This window comes from Nothobranchius furzeri, chromosome 13, assembly GCF_043380555.1.
Source record: "Nothobranchius furzeri strain GRZ-AD chromosome 13, NfurGRZ-RIMD1, whole genome shotgun sequence".
Taxonomy (NCBI): domain Eukaryota; kingdom Metazoa; phylum Chordata; class Actinopteri; order Cyprinodontiformes; family Nothobranchiidae; genus Nothobranchius; species Nothobranchius furzeri.
Genome location: NC_091753.1, coordinates 51,685,901 through 51,705,120, shown reverse-complemented (window position 1 = coordinate 51,705,120; position 19,220 = coordinate 51,685,901). Strand labels below are relative to the sequence as shown.

At 42.9% G+C, this 19,220-nt stretch overlaps 1 protein-coding gene across 1 annotated transcript in view; it reads right to left on the bottom strand.

Annotated features, from left to right (window-relative positions):
• Positions 1–18,457, bottom strand: part of cenpe (centromere protein E) — a 34,917-nt gene extending 16,460 nt beyond the window's left edge. Inside the window, exons 1-27 of the mRNA XM_015951074.3 lie at positions 18,199–18,457; positions 17,417–17,523; positions 17,247–17,336; positions 17,051–17,169; positions 16,846–16,965; positions 14,964–15,045; positions 14,817–14,884; positions 14,665–14,739; positions 14,527–14,578; positions 14,184–14,271; positions 12,462–12,591; positions 12,248–12,367; positions 12,009–12,161; positions 11,753–11,924; positions 11,566–11,662; positions 8,799–9,069; positions 8,667–8,723; positions 8,425–8,592; positions 8,252–8,326; positions 8,016–8,084; positions 7,758–7,889; positions 3,901–4,078; positions 3,627–3,781; positions 3,285–3,533; positions 3,006–3,185; positions 2,129–2,245; positions 1,886–2,044 (exon numbers count right to left, since the gene is read on the bottom strand). Of these exons, the coding sequence (XP_015806560.1) occupies positions 1,886–2,044; positions 2,129–2,245; positions 3,006–3,185; positions 3,285–3,533; positions 3,627–3,781; positions 3,901–4,078; positions 7,758–7,889; positions 8,016–8,084; positions 8,252–8,326; positions 8,425–8,592; positions 8,667–8,723; positions 8,799–9,069; positions 11,566–11,662; positions 11,753–11,924; positions 12,009–12,161; positions 12,248–12,367; positions 12,462–12,591; positions 14,184–14,271; positions 14,527–14,578; positions 14,665–14,739; positions 14,817–14,884; positions 14,964–15,045; positions 16,846–16,965; positions 17,051–17,169; positions 17,247–17,336; positions 17,417–17,523; positions 18,199–18,254 (3,339 nt within the window). The 5' untranslated portion in view covers positions 18,255–18,457. The remainder of the gene's footprint in view (positions 1–1,885; positions 2,045–2,128; positions 2,246–3,005; positions 3,186–3,284; positions 3,534–3,626; positions 3,782–3,900; positions 4,079–7,757; positions 7,890–8,015; positions 8,085–8,251; positions 8,327–8,424; positions 8,593–8,666; positions 8,724–8,798; positions 9,070–11,565; positions 11,663–11,752; positions 11,925–12,008; positions 12,162–12,247; positions 12,368–12,461; positions 12,592–14,183; positions 14,272–14,526; positions 14,579–14,664; positions 14,740–14,816; positions 14,885–14,963; positions 15,046–16,845; positions 16,966–17,050; positions 17,170–17,246; positions 17,337–17,416; positions 17,524–18,198) is intronic.
• Between the last annotated feature and the right edge of the window lie 763 nt (positions 18,458–19,220).

The window sequence follows — 19,220 nt, the reverse complement described above, 5'->3', positions numbered from 1 at the left end:
AGACCCCTGTTGAAGAGCAATTTAGATTTTAACGATTTAAACAACTTCCAACCGGTGTCCAACTTGCCATTTTTAAGCAAAATTTTAGAAAAGCTTGTGTTCAATCAGCTTAATGATTTTATTAACACTAATGATGTCCTAGAGAAATTTCAGTCTGGTTTTAGGGTGAACCACAATACCCAGACGGCCCTTCTGAAGATTTTAAATGATTTTAGGATAAATTATGATGCCCGGAGGGCGATGGTGTTGGTTCTACTGGATCTAAGCGCTGCCTTTGCGACAGTGGATCAAACCATTCTTTTAACCCGCTTAAAACAGACCGGCCTCTCAGGTGCTGTACACAGATGGTTCACTTCCTACCTCAGACAGGACTTTTATGGTGAGTTTGGATACCTGTTCCTCTAGGGTCCATGGGATTACATGTGGTGTGCCTCAGGGTTCAGTTTTAGGCCCAGTGCTTTTTAATCTCTACATGCTGGGTATCATCAGCGTAACTGATTTTCCACAGTTACGCTGATGATACCCAGCTGTACATCTGTCTCCTATTGACACACAGCCAATGGATGCACTTTTAAACTGCATTTTAAACATCAAATCCTGGATGGTAGAAAACTTTCTCCAGCTCAACCAGGACAAAACTGAAGTTTTAGTCATCAGTCCCGAGGCCCAGAGAGAGAAACTTTTACCAAAACTACAATCAATGTATTTTAATCCATCTTCACAAGTGAAGAACCTGGGCGTGATTTTCAACTCTGAGCTGACTTTTATCCCCCACATTAAAAATATCACTAAAATAGGTTTTTATCATCAACAACATCGCCAGAGTCCGCCCCATTCTCTCTCGGGCCAATACGGAGATGCTGATGCATGCTTTCATCACCAGTAGGATAGACTACTGCAATGCCCTGCTTTCTGCTCTTCCCAAAAAGAGCACCTCAGGTCTACAACTTTTACAAAACACAGCAGCTCGTGTCCTGACGAAGACCAGGAAGCTGGAGCCCATCACTCCGGTTTATCACTGCATTGGCTCCCCGTATGTTTCAGGATCGATTTTAAGATACTCTTAATGGTTTTTAAGTGTCTTAATGGTCTCGGGCCTTCTTATCTTTCAGAACTGCTTTTACCATATGAACCCTCGTGGTCCCTGCGCTCCTCTGGCAGCTGTCTCCTTGTCATTCCTAAAGTCAGGACTCGCACTCACGGTGAGGCGTCTTTTAGTTATTACGGCCCTGGCCTCTGAAACGGGCTGCTGGAGGATCTCAGGGCCGCAGAGAACGTTCATGTTTTTAAGAACAGGCTCAAGACCCACCTTTTTAGTTTAGCTTTTAACTGATTACTATTTATTGCATTGCTTGTTTTACTTACATCATCCATTTTAGCTTGTGTTATTATACATGTCACATATTTTAATCCTTCCAGCATTTCCTCTGGGGAGCCCTCTGCCTCGGGACCAGTGGTCGGTGGCAGCGGCTGGGGCGCCCCTAGGGTAGTACCCAGGTAGTGGTGGGGTTGCCACCCTCCCAGGGCGCCCTGGATTGGTGTCTTGGCCGATGCTGTTAATCTGCTGCTGTTGAGGCAGATGGCTCCCTTGATGGTGTGTCTTTCATTACCTGTCCAATGTGAGCTCAACTTAGTGTTTACTGTGGTCTTTTAATGTGTTATGTGTACGTGTGTGTGTTTAAGTGTGTGTGCGTGTGTGTACCTGGCAATAGTTTGTGGATTGGGGGTGAAACTGTCACAATTGTTTTAAGTGTGGGAAAGGGAGGGAATGTGGGTTACATGGGTCATTTTAATCTGTTAAGCACTTTGGGCTGCATGCTATGCATGAAAAGTGCTACATAAGCTAAGTTTGATTTGATTTAACATTTTAAAATGTAAAACTCACCATATCTATGTTTCCCCGCAGGTCGTTTTTGAGCTCATCTCTTTCTGCCGTGAGAGCAGCCACTGCAGAGAGCAGCTTCTCCGCCTCCTCTGCGGCGCTCTCCTGCAGAGCCCGGTTTTCATCGCGTGTTCCCTGGAGCTCCTGGGATAGCTTTGATATCTGAGGACATAAAAACCAGATAAGAAGTCAGGATGCTGACCACGAGTGTTCGTTTGTGAGCGGCTTCATCAACATTCGACTCACATGCTCCTGTAATTCACACTCCTTCTGCTCAGACGTTCTCATCAGATCAAAGATCTTCTGCTTCTGTTCTTTGAGCTCTTGTTGGAGAGACTGCAGCAGAACGTCCGTCTCTGTGGCCTAAAATAAGAAATGTCAAAACAGTTTACTGTTTGTGTCATGGACAAAGCCTCCACTCAGTCACCCGCAGGTTTCCGAAGAGCTGAATGGGCGGGTACCACCACCACCACCACCATCTTGAAAGCGTTACGCATCTCGTCACTCCCAGGAAAACACAGAAATGGAGCCGAGAGCGGGGCTGTGAGGGTGGGAGCTGACGATTGACACCCAACAAACTCTGCGCCGATGTAGCTACGAGCTAACTGAAGCCAATGGAGGCTAATGGGTGCTTGTAGCCAGCCAGAAAAGTGAGGTTGAGTGACTCTGCTACTCGCTGCCTTTTAGGCCGCAACACTTTTAACGTGAGCTCGAGACTGATGCCTTCGCTTGGGCAAGTAGGAGGGCAAGCTGCTAATGCTAGCACTGAGCTACCTGTCAATGAATAGATACATCCTAGTTATTAATCATTTTAAGCTTTAATGACAACAGATGAGATACAAAAGTCATGTTGTCATGGCTGTAGACTTGACCTAATAAACCTAAAATGTTTTTTGAACCAGGCTGTAAACATGCTTATTTCTGCTTCTTTAACATGGGAGTCAAAGGGAACTTGCTCCTTTCTGGAACCAGCCTCTAATGGATGAGGGGGGGGGGGGGCTGCATTTTTGTCCCTTCCGAGTTAGCTTTGCTTTTAGCAGCTGGAGTTACCCCTTGGTCAAAAAAAATAAACATGAAATACACTAATGAGATATTTTAAGAGGTTTTAATGTAAAAGAGTCACCTTGTCCACAAGTGTCTGCAGCTGCATTCTCAGCTGGTCTCTTTCTGCACTCACAGACGTTATGGTGGAGTTCAGCTTTTCAGACTCGTCTGCAGAGCTCTGAGCAGAACCACGCAGTTCCGACAGAAGAACCTCCTTCTCTGCATGCTCCCACTCAAGCGTTTCTCTCAGTTGCTTTATCTATAAATACAGAATTTAAATTGACAGCAGTTTAGATATCTGACTTGTTTCAAGGCCAATCGTGTCCCAATCCAGGAGAAACCGTGGCTCTAGCATTACCTCCAAGTCTCGTTCTTGAAGGAAAGCAACGAGCCGACTCTTCTCTTCCTCGGATCGCTCTTGCGCTGGGCGGAGTGAATCCAGCTGCGGCCTCAGCTCTTCCTCCTGAGCAGAAACGCCGAGATCTGCTTGAATTTTCGGATTCTCCTCGCTGAACTGCCGGGCCTCCAGGTCACTCCGAGTTTGACCTGAGAGCAGGTCATCCCTCTCGGTTTTAACACACTGCAACTCCTCAGTCAAGTCACAAACCTGGAACCCAGAAGAATCAAGATGGTTTGATGGAATTAGTGAAGTAGCCCGTCCTTCCTGACATCACCTGTAGAGGGCGCTTGTAGCGCTTACCTGTTTTGTCAAGTTCTCCACCTGATCTGGAAGAGTCTTAAATGAAGCCAGCGTCTGGAGCTCAGCTCGGAGCGTCTCCCCTGCTTCACGTGAAGCCGTCAGCTCCTTCTCCAGCCGGGTCACAGTTCTCTCCAGTTCCAGACCGTCAGTCAGACCTGTGGACAGGGCGAGGAAAAAAAAAAAAAAAAAAAAAAAACAACGACCTCATTTTAAAAACTTCATGACTTCCCTTTTCAAGGCAGGTTATGAACTACAACTAAAAATATGAAGTTACTTTTGGGGACGTTGCCATCGAGCAGAGTGGAGAGTTTGGTGTTTTCGTCAAAAGCAATGTTCAGCTCCTTCTGGAGATCACTCTGCATCTTTTTGTAGCGAGATTTCTCGGTCTTAAGTTGTAAAAGCAGATCGTTCATCTCAGACTCCATTTTCTCCTGTTTGGCAGTCAGGGTCCCCTTTGGTAAAGAAAAAAATATTTATACAAATCTGGTTACAGTGGGTGTAACAATATCCAAATCTCACAATTCGATATCGTCACGATACGATATTTACTGCGATACTGTGAGGAGGTTCACGATGAGACTAAAAAAATGGTTCGACTGCTAATTGGTAAATTTGCCATCAACTTTACTTTTTTATTTAAATCTTTTTTTATTTTACATTCTTGATCACTTTTGTACTCCTGCCATCCGTCTGAGCTGTAGTTACGCAAAAATGTCCCCACTGAGGGATCAATAAAGTCTTATCTTGTAATTACAGGGTATCTGCAGGTTTAAGGGAGCCAAATTTAAGACTTTTTAAGAACTTTTTTAACACTTTTTGGACACTTTGACCAAAATTAAGCTTTTTTTTTCTTCAATTAAATTTAAACTATAATTTCCAGCTTTTGCCTGGAAACAGTGCTAACCACATTGCGAATGTGGGATTAGCCATCCAGTTACCATTAAACTTGCATTTCCCATGGCACAAGCTCCCACTAGCTTAACCAGCTAATGTGCTCATCTAAAAATAGCCCCCTTTCACAACCAACTGAATGTGTACGGTTCCGCTTACGCCAACATCATACACAAAAAATGCTGAACACCAACTAGAAATAGAGTCAGAAATTTCGATAACGATAGTGTAACGGAATGAAATGACGCAAGGTCTCATGCATTTGCTTCTGAGGCCTAGTCCACACGTAGCCGGGTTTTTTTTAAAAAGAATATCCACCCCTCCAAAAACTTGCATCCACACCACCTCGTTTTAAAAAAAAAACCTCTGTCCACACGTACCCGGATAAATACGTTGTTAAGAACATGCCAGACCTGTAGGCAGCAGTACTTCCCCCGTTCTTAACCTCGTCCTTCGTCTGTGGTCTTCCGCAAGGAGCAGTAATTCCGCTTGCAAAAACAAACAAGCAAAAAGCGCTTGGACAATTGATAAAGCGAGCGCAGCTCTGAGGGCATCCATGCTGTCGGCTAGTGTAAACACAGGTCGCACACGTGATGTCAGCATTTTTTTCTCGCGGAAAGTGACGTTGCGGACCTCCACACGCAGACACCCAAAACGGAGAAAACGCAGATCTTCACTTTGGCCGGAGTTTTTAAAAAGATCCGTTTTCGTGTGAAAAAACTCAGTTTTCGAGTGGATGACAGGCCAAAACGTAGAAAAATATCTACGTTTTGGCAGATCCCCGGCTACGTGTGGACAGGGCCTAAAACTGCTTTCTTTCCAGCTCGAGAGAGGATTGAAGAAAGGACTCTTCTTTTAATTAATCAAAGAATTCTATTTTAATAAAGCTAATCAAACAAAGTGTTAGTCAATAAATAGGATGTGACCAATCTGTGAAATCAAAATATTAATTATTATATTCTATTGGATTATAATAAAGTAAGTAATATGACTTTAAATGTTTCCACTAGGACTGATCTCACGTAGCGTTAAGACATGACACATTGTTTTTACTGATCCAATCAGAATCTGCCAGATCTGACAAGTTTTGGTGGTGTTTGGTAAACCTGTCAACTTTTCATTCGACCATAAACCAAAACATCCGAAGTATAAAACTATGCCCACGCCATCTTTAACGCCAGTTCAAAGCGTTCTAGAGAAGCTGTCGGAGTGGCCAATCCGTAACTTTCCTCTTCAGCCAAAAGAACCAACGACAAGCTGGATAAAATCTGTTGCCGTTCCAACTGCTGCAACGGTTCCTTTCAGCTTTTACCATCACGACCCAGGTTTGGGTCTCGCTAGATGCCAACAAACTGTCGTGACCCGGAAGTATCTCAAGACTGGTGGTCGGCTGCCGCAGCTGTTCTACAGGCTTCAGCTCCATAAAGGTCAAGCTGGACCTTTACACCTCCTGATCTAGACGGGGACTTCCGCTCAGGGTATGTAGACCGACGGAATGGCGTCGAATGTGTTGATGAATCTTAGGGCGTGAGGTAAACGATTATTCTGACGATTATTTTGTCGAATAGTCGACTATTCTAATGACTATTTAGACAATTAATCAAATGATTATTTTTCTATTGCACAGTTAATAAAAACCAAAAAAATCTAATAAATTCCTCAAAAAATTGATAAATTCTTACTGTAAGAGAATAAACACTACAGGCCTTCCATTTTGTATAACACTGCTTTTATTGTGTTGGTTGGTTATGTTCTGGTGACGTGTAGAACTTGGGAGTGCAGGCTGCTGCCTGAGAGGTGGTTGGAGACAGAGTGTCTCCATGCTGCTTGTTTTGGTCACTTATGTGCGTGAGGCGAGTGGTGTTACGACTCTTCCTGGGGAGTTTGGCTCGTGTGCAAAAAGGAAGGGACAATAACGTGGGATTTAAAAGTTAAAATGATGATCAGGTTTATTTACAACTACAAAAAAACTAATCTTTCCATCCACAGGTTGGGAATAATAACTAATTCTGCCTGTGGGGAATTAAAACAAAAGTACAAATAAGTAGGGATGTCCCACTGGGCAAAGATTACAGGGTTCTGGACCAAAATAAGTATCTCCAAAGGTCCAAACTCTAAACTGGGCGGTTAAACCAAACTCAAGGTGATATTTTAAACTAAACCGAAAACCCACAACACTCTAAATGTAATAAAAGGGAGATCTGCACCACAAAAAAGATGAACTCTAAACCAAAACATAACAGCTTATCCAAACGCAAGAAGCTGTTAGCGACGATGCTAACAGTAGCTTTACCAACGTTAAGTTCAAGTTACCAAGTTTAAATAAACCAAAAATACCAGCAGCAAATAGACCAGCACAGAGGAGAGACTGCTACCACCAAAACAGCTCTCCTCATGTCTGAAAGAAGCTCCTTTATGAAGGGAGAAACGCTCCCGGTGATTTTCTACATCTGCGATAGAGACGGAGCAGCGCATCTGACCCCAGAAGTTGTTGTCCGTTGCCGGGAGACGAAGGCGGGCAAAACAAGAAAGGAATCTAGTAGCGGACGGACGTTGTTCCGGGTCTTCGGTATTTGGCGGAGATGTTAGTGAAGGCGGAGAAGAGGGCGAACTAGAGGAAAAACGGGCAGATTCCACCTCTATTTACAAACTCCTGGGGATGCAACAAGTGGGCGCGGTGCGTCGACTACCGGATCTGACGTCGACAAATTTATAGAATCGAGCCGTCGACGTCTCGCTACAGCCCTAATGAATCTGCTAACCAAAGCGAAGACATCACCTTCATTTCCCATCAGAACTAACAGTTTCTTCAGATTTGCTGGTTCTGAGCAACATTCCACATCACACCATTCTCCGTCTCATTCACCTTAGTTACACCATACATTTAGTGTTTAAGTTAGTCAAGTTTAATTTGTTTAGTAATAAATCTTTAAACTTGACTCTCTCTTCTTTTGTCTCTGAATTAATACGAAGCCGTTTTCCAATCCCTGCAATAAAAAGTTCCAATCTTCTGGTTAAACAGTTCCCACAGATCCATAAGGTTGATTTCATATTTGATATGGAATCTTATGTCTTATGACTCATTAAATAACATGTAAATTAACTCATTACAATAGATTTTCGATTTATTGCCCAGCCCTAGTACCGAGGTAGCTGGTACACAAAGATGCATCTTGGCTAATGACGACAGCTTCTCAAAGTGACAATAACTAAACACAACACAGGAGCGACCTCACTTACATTTAACTCTTCCAAACTCATGTTTTCGCTCCGGAGGAATGCCCATTCCTTCTTCGTATCCCTGCTCACCCCCTCCGCATCATCCAGAGAGCGACGCAGCGTGGCGACCTCCTGCACCAAGTCCTTACCGCTCTGCAGAGATCAGACGGTGAAACAACTCAGCAGCAGCTCAGTGGAAGACTTCAGCGCTTCCAAACCGTTACAGGTGTGACAAGCAGCAAGCATCGCAGTTCCTCAACAACTAAATAACAAACGTACCATCTTCTGAAGCTCTTCAGCAAACTCGGTTTTCTTATTCAGCTCCTCAGACAATGCCTGAAGTTTGTTCTGAAGCAACAAACCAAACAAAACACCAAAAAAAAGGTTACGGCGTTATCTTTTAACCCTGGATAACTCAAGAACCATGTGGGCATGTGAGCTGCCCACCTGTGGTCGGACCACTCCAGAACCATGACCGCAGGTTTTATGAGCAGGACGTGTGATCACCAGCTTACCTGAAGCTCGAGGCGCTGTGCTTCAGATGATTTAACGGCTTCCTTCAGGCTACAGATTTCACTGCGTAACTCGGTCTGAAAAAACCCACCAAAAACATGAACAGTTCAGATATAACAGCACATTTAATAACATTAATCCTAAGTTTTTATAAAGGATTTGTACTGTTTTTTACCTCCAGATCCTTGTTGATCCTCTCCTCCAGCGACTCAAACTCGTCCAGGTCGTTGATCTCCTTCAGCTCCTGCGACAGCGCAGCTTTCTCTTTCTCCAGGTGTTGCGTTTGCTCCATGAACATCCCCAGCTCCTGTTTCAGGTAGTCCCTCTCAGCTATGATCTGGTCCTAAAAAGCACACATTCTTCGGGATTTGAATGGATTTGGTGTGGGTTTATTTTAAAGAAAAGCTTCTTCCTTACCTTCTCCGTGGCCAAAGTTTCACACAGCTGAATGGTTTCTGCAAATTCCCTCACCATCTGGGAACAAAAACACCTTTCGTCAACGCTGAGTTCCAAAGCTAAAGAGCTGGAGTTCGTTTAAACGCAGCTGACCTGTTTAGCATCAGCTTGGCTCTGCTCCTGCAGCTGCCGCTCCAGGTCGGCCAACTTCTGCCCTGCTGATTCCATTTTCTCCGCTGCTTCGCGTTTCTGCAGAGCTTCTGATTGAAGCTGCAGCTGCAGCTCTGCAAGTCTATCATCTAAAAGGTTTGCCCTTTTCATGGCTTCCTCTTTCTGCTGAACTTCCACTTCCAGCTGCAACTCCAACTGGGACACTTTCTCCGACAGCTCACGTGACTGACTGGGGCTCACCCAATCTCTAAAACTAGACGGAACACAAAATCTTACAGAGGCGGGAGCTTTCGTTTCACACATGATGTAAATAACTCTGTCCCTTTTCCACGTACTGAACTTGGAAAGAGAGCTGTTGCCCACTCAGCGCCAGCAGCTTGGAATGGGTTGAGGGCAAAATGCAGAGTGTTTTTAACCCTCCCACTGTCCTAATGGGTGTGTGGTGCGCACTCCTCACTAGGGTTGTCACGGTAACCGGTGTAGCAGTAAACCCTGGTAAAAAAGTCGACACTAATAATAACCGTCTTGTTTTTTAAAACATATTATCTCGGTGGGTTACCGTGGCTGCGGTGTAGTCGCGGTGACCCTTACCGGCCACCGTATCATCTGCTGAAGTTGCCGGCGGCACATGCGCACTTTGTTGTTTACAACCAAAACTTTCTTGAAGCTAAAACTGAAATAATGGCCAAAGGAGGAGACGGCAGCACTCAGGACATTCATTATCCCTCAAAGAAGACAAAGTGGGAAGTACGGGCGTTTTTTGGACATTTGAAGAATGCCGAGGGACAGTTGATAGAAGACGGCTATCCTGTTTGCAGCACGTGCAGAAAAAGTGTCTGTGAAAGGCAGCAACGCTTCAAATCTCATGACACATCTGCGTGACCATCACCCACAACTCTACAGTCAACGCAAGGCAAGCTAATGTTAGCGTTTTAGCTAAAATGCGTGATCCGAGGATTTGGGTTGAGGGAGAATGCAACGAGTCGCTATATAAAGCAGCCGCAGCGCCGCTACCTGCATATAAACCGTGTCGCGGACACCGCCATGTTGAAATGACGCTATGCATTACGGGGCTCCCAGGGGCAGATAAGAGTTGGTCTCTCTCCGAGAATAATTACTGCCTGATGACATTTTCCCACATCTGCAAAGCTCACTGGAAGGACACAAACCGAGGACAATACTTTCCTGATATAGGGTTTATTACTCAAGTAAGGGTAAAAAAGTATCTGATTAGAAGGCTACTTGAGTACTGAGTATCATCTGATCTAATATTTTTAAAATGATGACATCAAACAGACAAAAAAATAAGTTGTGGGCAAATATTGGTATTTTAAAGACTAAAGGGGACAAATGTAAACAAATTAGAGCCCTGCACGGGCCTGAAGTCTGAGCCCGTGTCCGGCCCGACCCGAGGGGGTGGAGCCCCAGCCCGACCCGGTCCGAAAAGGTTTTCAGGATTCTCTGGCCCGACCCGAGCCCGACTTTTTTTTTAACCTTTCATAAAGTTTTAGTGTGATAGGATGCTCAGCATTCTAATTATCTGTGAGAAGCGTTCTGCAGTAAAAAAAACAAAGAGAAACAGCATTAATGCAGCTTTTTTTCCCCTAACAGAGCGTATTTTTCGAGTGGCAGATGAAATTTACGAACACTATATTAATTGGATGCGTTTGTAAATTTAATCTGCTCTGAAAATGCGCTCTTGTGCAATTAGAAAAAAGCTGCATTCTAATTTTCTAACTGCAGAGCACAATTTCGGAGCGGCAGATTAAATAAACGCCCCCAATTAATGTAGCGTTTGTAAATTTAATCTGCCGCTCTGAAAATGCGCTCTCCAGTTAGAAAAAAAAAAACCAGGAATGAATGCTGCATTTTTTTTTTACTGCAGAGCGAATTTATTCACAGAAAAATAGAATGCTGCCATTTTCATGAGAATAAACGAATGTTTCTGACATCAAAGTGGACATAAAATGGCATATTAGAATAGGGGCACATGTTTCAATCAGCAGTTTGAGAATTTGTTTACGGTAGATTACAAACCACACAGACCTTAACTGAGCTAACGAGTGCCGCTGCGTGAGAAGCAGGCAGTTGCTGCTGCGTTCAAGTGTTTCAGTTTTTTTTTTTAATGAATTTGATTAAAAATAAAGGTGCCCGGCCCGTGTCCGAGGTAATTACACAGTTGTTGGCCCGAAGCCCGGCCCGACCCCCGGGCCTAGGGCTGGGCTCTAAAACAAGATAATTACAAAATAACTAATTTTAGGCAAAATTTAGACACAAACTGAGGACAATATTTTCCTGATATACAGGGCTTATTTAGTCGTCTGAAAATGTAACACGTTAAAAAAAAAAAAAAAAAAAAAACGCGATAGTACAGAAAACCGTGAGAATTTTGGTCACAATAACCGTGAGGTTAAATTTCCACACCGTGACAACCCTACTCCTCACCCCTGCCACACGGACCCAAGGGATAAACCATCAACCCCGCTCGAAGGTCAACTTTCCTCACGGGGTCACACCCGTTAGGACAGTGGGAGGGAAAAATCCAAATTAAGAAATCTTGAGAGCAATTCATTGACATGCAACAGTTTTATTCAGATTGTTTTAACGTTTTAAATCTACTTATTTCTTAGGGATTTTTTTAATGGGTTTTAATTGTGTGAACTTAGTTTCTGTGTATTTATGTGATGTTTTGCTCCCTTGAAAAAGTTTTCCTGGGCAAATAAAGTTTAATAAAAAAAAACAAACTCACCTGTCTCTGTGGCTGCGCGCAGTCACCGAGCTCTCATTCATCTCAGTTTCATCAAACGGCTCCTCTGGCGTCCCCCATTGGGAGTCAAAGTATTCAGCTGTGAAAACAGATCCAACATGAGTTCACTCAGAAATATCAGCGTCGTAGCGATGCCAGTGAGGCTTCAGTTACTCGTGTAGCTCTTCACCTTCACTCAGCTCAGTCAGAGAAGAGACGGGCATCTTCGTCCTACGACCGAAAGGTCCTGCAAAGCTCATGTCTGGTAAATCACCATCATCATCATCATGATGATCATCAAATGGAGCCTTGCCAGCAAGTTTGACCATCTTTCCTCCCCACGTTATCCTGCGTTTAGGCACCTAGAGAGAAAAAAAGAAGCTCGTTAGAAGCAGAAAGCAGAGGAGTCGCCACAGCAGCAAGAGCTTTATTCTCGTCGTGGTTACCTTTTGGACAAAAACCTGATTTGAACTGGTCACGAGCAGTTTGGTCAGGTTTTTGATGCGGTCCTCCTGTTCTCTCTGGAGCTGATCTTTTTCCTGGAGCAGCTGAGACAGAGCCTCCTTTTCCGTCACGGTGGTCTGCGAGACTGAAGAAACCTACGTGTGATAAAAATCACATGCTGGTCAAACGAAGAGCGGCGGCCAGAAAAACGTCCAGCATGAAATAAGGGGATTGCGCTCACCTCTTGAAGCCGTTGCTTCAGCTCTACGATCTCATTGCGATACCTTTTGAGCAAAGCCCCGTCGTCCGACACCTCCGTCACGTGTGGGTCGTTCTTCATTTTCTTTGCAGTGCTGGCGAACTAACGGAACAGACAAGTCACCGTCTGTTCCGACTTGACCTCGGCAATTTGTTGAGGCGTCACGAGAAAAAGAAAAATGGGCATTTTATCAAACCTGCAAAGTGCCGAGAGTCTCCTCTAGAGTGGCAGGAGTGATGGTGCAGATGATGACCGTTTTAGCGTTCCCACCCAGCGAGTTCTGCAGGATGCGAGTTAACTTGCTGTCTCTGTAGTTGATGAAACCCCTAAGAGCAATCGTATTCAGCAGAGAGGCATAATACTTTAGCAATCAACATGGGCAGCTCCAGGAAATTTTACCAGCAGTTGCTGTACAGTTGCTCGGTCAGTGTTTGGGGTTGCTGTCCCCTGTCGGCGCTTATTGAAGGGGGGGGGGGGGGGGGGGGGCTACAACATGAAATTCCAGGGCAACAAAATGAAGTACAGAAAAAGGTGAACATTTTTATCAAACGTGAAACATCAAACATTTTTCTTTGTTTTCTTGTTTTTATTTAACAATTCTCCAGCCCTGTCTGTCTCTCATCTTCCTGTATGTTCTCTAAACTCTCCAGAAAAACTGCTGCTTGGATTCTTACTTTTTAACCTTATAAGTTACTTTTGAGCAGATCAAAGGGATCTCCTGACCGCAAAGCGGAGCGCACGTTTCGATGCTGCGTCAGTGAGGTGAAATCAGCACAGCACATGATGAGCGAGTGCGTCAGGCACGATTAAAAGACAGTACCAGAGGATATAAACGGACATGAACGATCGTGTGTTAATTATAGTTTTTTGGTTGCACCATTTTGAGAATGTGCCGTGCGCAGAACGCAGCTGCCTGGAGCGCTCCCCCATAATTTGATCCCTGATTCTGGATGAAACACCGGACATTATCATGAATACAAGAACCAAGCCCCCCACCCCACCCCACCCCTCTGGACAGAGAGTGAAAAGTTGACATGTACGGCCTCCTGGTTTGATGCCAGCTCCGGCTTTCTCCTCGCAGTTTGCCAATCAAGCTAACATAAAATAAGTAGTGTTGAAACGGAGTTCTACTTGTTAAAGAGCAAGTCACCCCCTACCAGATTCTCACTCAACTCCCACTTCCTGTTTGAAAAATGCAACAAATGCTGTTGCCTAGCAGACAGAGAGGGTGGAGCCGCTAACAAATACATACACTCACGACACTGTGACATCATAATGTACCATCTAACACCATAGTGTACCTCTTAGCCAATAGCGACGGCAGATTTAAATTCAAATGCAGTGCTGAGTTTTTACCTGACGATGGTGCATCGCTGACAGTTTTAGGCAGAATATTTAAATTTTAACTAAGATGCACTAAAGTGCCGAATTATTGACTACACGTGTCTGCAGCACCATCAGACACTCATTTATATAGTTTATCAGCAAAAAAATTTAAAAAAAAAAAGTCAATTTGGAGTGACTTGCTCTTTAAAACAGATTGTATTCTGCAAACATGCAGCCGGAGATCCACGAACATTTGATGTCTGCGTAAAGCTGTGGAGCCGTTTGACACCAACTGGGTACAAAACCAACTAAAGTATAAAAACCAGGAGGAAAGTTGGATGTTTTGTGAAACAGTTCAAACGAAAAGTTCATTTATTCAAAGTAGGATGGAGAAAGAGACTCACTCTCTGCAAGAACAGAACAGAGGGAGCATTTTTTTTAAACTAAAATGCTTATTTCTACTTTCTGGAGTGTGAAAAAAAAGAAATTTCCACCAGTCATACTTGTGTTTTGTAGGCTGAGCATGCAGAATTTTTAGGAGTGGACGTAATAACGGGGAGCAGGTGAGAATATGGATCAGCGGTTTACTCACTTCTGGCTTTCATCAGTCAGCTTCTTCATCACCTGACCAAGCATGAAGAGACTGCGGTTTATGTTGCAACCTTCTTTGAAGCGAGCTCCTAGAGTGAGAAAGGAAAACAGGTCATCGCTTTCACTGAAAAGTCTCTAAAGCTACTTTCACTCTTCCAGGACTAGCCTGATATCTGTTCTGCGACTACCGCTTAAAAGCAAAAGAGGAACGAGGTCATATTCAGCCCGAGTCGTCTCCATCGTGACATCAAGGAGGGACATTTCAGTCCCAACTTGAAAATGATTTTAATGTGGTCTGACGAAAACGATGTCAGCGCTAAAGAAAACGAGTAGCTGCTGCTTACCTTCAGCTCCTGTTTGACTTGCTCTCTCAGATCCAGCTAGATCCACTAAGTTCTGGAAAGCCAAGAGAAAAAAAGTGAAACAGACTAAAAACTTTTAGAAGTAGAAGTAACAAAGAAAACAAACTGTAACAAACTTACCAAATGAGACACAATAATGGCTCCATCAGCAGTGTCGCTTGATGCTGGGTCACTCCGTTCACGGCTTTCTAAGATCTGGTGTAATGAAAAAAATAAGAGTTAAAACTATGAATATTTAGTGTTCGATGACTGGAAACAGCAGGGATGCTTACCATACGAAATATGGCATGCGAGCGACTGCTACGCTGGTTCATTTTAGTCTTTGCATAGTGACGGTTTTCTAGAGAGGAACATGGTTGTCACTTCCAGTTGGCAGCAAATGGTATCTAGAACATTTTAGAAATAATATCAGATCTTACTTTCTCCTTTCCGGACCCAGGCAAGAGCTTGTGCACAAGTAGTGACAAGCTCCTCAGTCAGATCAGCAACACAGATGTTCTTCTGCACACAAAGAAAAACAAAGCAGGGTTTAGAGGGCCAGTAGTGTCTCAAAGAACAAAGATGGAAATGAGCTCAGCTTCATGAGTCCAAGTGCCATTAAGGTCACCACCATGGTGGTGACCTTCTGCAGGAGGCAAAGGGATCCGGCTGCTTCAGTAACCACCATTATCCATGGGAACCCAGTGGAGGTAGTGGAGGAGTACAAGTATCTGGGAACCACCTTTGACAACCTCCTGAAATTCTCTGCTAACACAGGAGATTCTCAGGAAGTGCCACCAACGGCTATATCTCCTTAGGAAGCTCAACTCCTTTGGAGTCAGCTCCTCAGTCATGATGACATTTTACTGTGCCTTCCTGGAAAGCATCACTTGCTGGTTCTACTCCCTTAGCCTCCAGAACAGGAACAGACTGCAGCACACTGAATCAGTGTGCTCCAAAATCGTTGGCCTGCCTGCCAGAACTCTTGCTCAGGTCTTCTATCAACAAGCCCTGAGACAGGCAGCCCAAATCCTCCACAACCCCTCTCACATTCTTCACCCCGCATTTCAATGGCTCCCCTCTGGGCGACGCCTACGCTGCATTTCCTGTAAGACTGAGAGGAGAAGAGCCATTCTGCTCTTTAACTCCAGCAGATAAGATAAGACCATCCCCCGATAAACCCTCTCCTTGGGCTCTCCATACATTTAACTTTTATACAGACGACACTTTAGTCACTTACTCTGTTTTTTTTTTTTGCATATTTTACCATTTTATCCATCTTCTTGCTGCTTTATTACTTCCTTATTGCCTATTTATTCAATGTTTGTATGTCCAACATCATGCTACTCTGCTGTTATTTTTTTTTTAATTGCCCCTCTGGGATAAATAAAGTTTTTCTGATTCTGATTTCTCCAGCTTTTCCATTCGATACATTTTGTTTTAAAGATGCAACAGTGACATCCTGTGGTCAAATTTGGTAACTGCAGTCCATTTTAAAGCAAAAATAAAGTCCTCTTCTCACTCCCGTTCCATAAGTTTCATGGCTGTTTCCAGTTACGGATCAGCACCTGAAGATTCTAGACAAGCAAGGATGAGTCATACACAGTAAGGTGATAAGTAGATATATACACCATCACTTCTGGTGTTGGCACTCTTCGGTGTTTTACGGTAAGGAGCACTTACTACACTTATTATGGTAGTTTGTATCCAGCGTTAGAGGAAGTGTGGTTGTTCGCCGTCTTGCTGTTAGCTTGCTGTGATAGTTCGACTCACTGAAGGAAGTAAAATGCCACAACTGACTCACTATTCAATTCACACATGTTTTACTCTTATACCGAGTTGTTGGAAATAGAAAAAGTAGCTTTAGGTATTTTTAGAGCAATTTGTCTCCAATTCACCATTAGCATTGTTAGCTTAATGTTAGCCTCCAGCCTGCTTCACCCAATATTAGAGCAACACAAAAAGATGTAGTGACTTCTTAGCGGAACAAGAAATAACTTCTGGGTCGCTCCTGTTTACTGCCTTTGGTTCGTTAAACAACTTGAGCCAGGCAACCGCATTTGTTGCATTTTTCAAACATCAAATAGGAGTGGAGTAAGTTTATTGTACGGGGTGAATTGCTCTTTAACTAAGATGCACTAAAGTGCCAAATTATTGACTGCATGTGACTACAGCACAATTAGACACTCATGTATATAGTTTACCAGCAAAAAAAGTCGATTTGGGGGTGACTTGCTCTTTAATGATTTACTCACGGTGCACTGCATTTTAGAAATGAACTTCAATGCTGAAAACTGAACTACAAACATCTAACTCACTTACATTAATGCTTTCACGAACTTCCAGAGGTTTTCTCTTCCAGCTGTCAACAAGCAGATCCGTCACAGTCTCATTGTAGATTTCCATGTAGGAAACTCTGAGAAGAAACTCCTTGTTTGGAAACTTGAAAGTAAAAGAGAATAAACTGTTTAGAGGGGGAACAATAAATTCACAATAAGTTGCTTTAAACAAGCTCTATAATAGTTACATTTTTAATCGATTGGAAGACCTCTTCCACAGCTAGAGGAATGACTCCGGGGTTATGGTCCCCACCCATCATAGTGAAGGTCTTTCCAGAAGAAGTCTGCCCATAGGCAAATATTGTTCCTTTCAGGCAAAACACACACACACGTGAAATAAAGTAGAATAAAATAGGTTGCACTAATTTATCGTTTTACCCATACCATTGTATCCTCCCACAGTGGAAACAACCAGAGGCTTTGCGATAGTCTGGTAGAGCTGATGGGTTGTTTCATCAGCAGTGAACACCCTGTCTGTAAACCGTAGAGAGTTGATAAGTACACTTGTGTTAATAGGAATAAACTGAGTAACTTCAACGTCTAGAAAAACCTACCAAAAGTAAAACTTCTGTTGGAGCTTCCATCGTCAATCTGATGAATTGATTTTTTGTCCGCTTTCCAAAACTGGACAGGCTCAGAGTTCTCAGAAGCATTTTCTTCCCTGGAAATACAAGAGATGATCACTCCATTCCCACAGGTTGTTACACTGGTATCAATTTATGTACAAAACAATCATCGGTAGAACCCGGTCATCTTCCCATCTCCAACAAGCACAATTTATGTTCCCCTAACTTCATTTCTATGGTTCTTCTCAAAGTTCACTAAAGCTCACTACCCTCAATAATTAATTGCAATCAATTTCTGATTAATGTACCTGCTTCTGACTATTTAAGATTGTTTTAAGTCCGTTTTGACTGCTTGTACATAATATATGAGAACAGTCCTTTGTCTTTATGTCGAACAGTTTGATCGTATTTTGAACTTGTTTGTTTTTATCTTATTTATCGGTTTTTCTTTGGTGTAACGCGAATTATGTCTGTTGCTGCTGCCTCTTGGCCAGATCCTCGTTGTAAATAAGAATGAATTCTCAATCGACTCATCTGGTTAAATGAATAAATAAACTACAGATGAGACATAATGGCGGAAAATTAAACAAAGCCGTTATTTCTCCTTCTCCTGGCGTCTCTTAGACCCAGAACACAATTGAATGTGTACTCGAAATGGTCTGTGGCTTTTAGCATTATAATTATTAACATTCAAGTGCATTTGTGTTGAAACAGAATGGTTAACGGTTAGCTAGCTGGCTTTGGGTAGGGTATTCATATTACAAACTTACCTGGCAACAAACGGGCGGATTCGCACGCAAACTTTAACAGCTGATTCTTCTGTCATTTTCTGCTTTACCGTAAGAAACCACTAAATTAAGATATTTCTAACAGACTTCAAAAACATTAAATACGTCGAACACAGCCCTATCGACGACCGTGTACCGCCGTGTACAGGAGTATTTTCAAAAATCTGCTGCTGTGTGTTTATAGGGTAACGTAATCACGTGATCAGGTCCATGCGCAGGGGTGATTGGGCAGTGGAAAAAAAACAAGAATCTTGTTTTAATTTTGTTTTTTAAAATATGAATTCAAATATTCTCTAAATATGTTAACTGTAAGATATATATTGTCTTATTAAAAACAACTAAATTAAAGCAAAGCAGTTTAATTATTTTTGAAGACGACCAAATGATGACGACATCTATGTGCGACATTTTTTTGTACAGACGTAAAAAACACGCGCCTGGTTTATTTTACAGTGTATGTGATCCCGCGTATGGATTTGTAGTTCAGAGGTTTATTGTTGACTTTGATCAGTCGGATGAAATGAAAGGTACACATTTGTTTTTAAAGGCGTTGACAGCTAATTAACGAGGGACAACTAAAGTCGTCATTCTTTGGCATTTTTGGAAGTAGTTTAGAAGTTCAAATGCCTCTGTTTGTTGTTGTTGACAGGTAGGTATTTTACAGCATTTTCTTTCCAAATGCTTTTATTGTAGTCTATGTGCTTTTCTGATACTTTGCAGGTAGGTTTAGCAATACAAAGACAAATATGTGATTGTTTTTCGTAGAAATGAAGCAAAATAGCTATAAAGATGATTTATAACAGTGTGTTAACTGTATTTATGTAACAGTACGCTACAGTGTAATATATTTTTTATTGACATCAGTGAAACTTGCAAAATGCCATTAACAAACGGGAATATAGCTCAATATACATTAATTTATTTTTAAAAAATGTCAGCAACTTATCAAACGCATTCTGAAAATGTACGTCAAAATAATTCTAGCTCGATCATGATAAATGCAA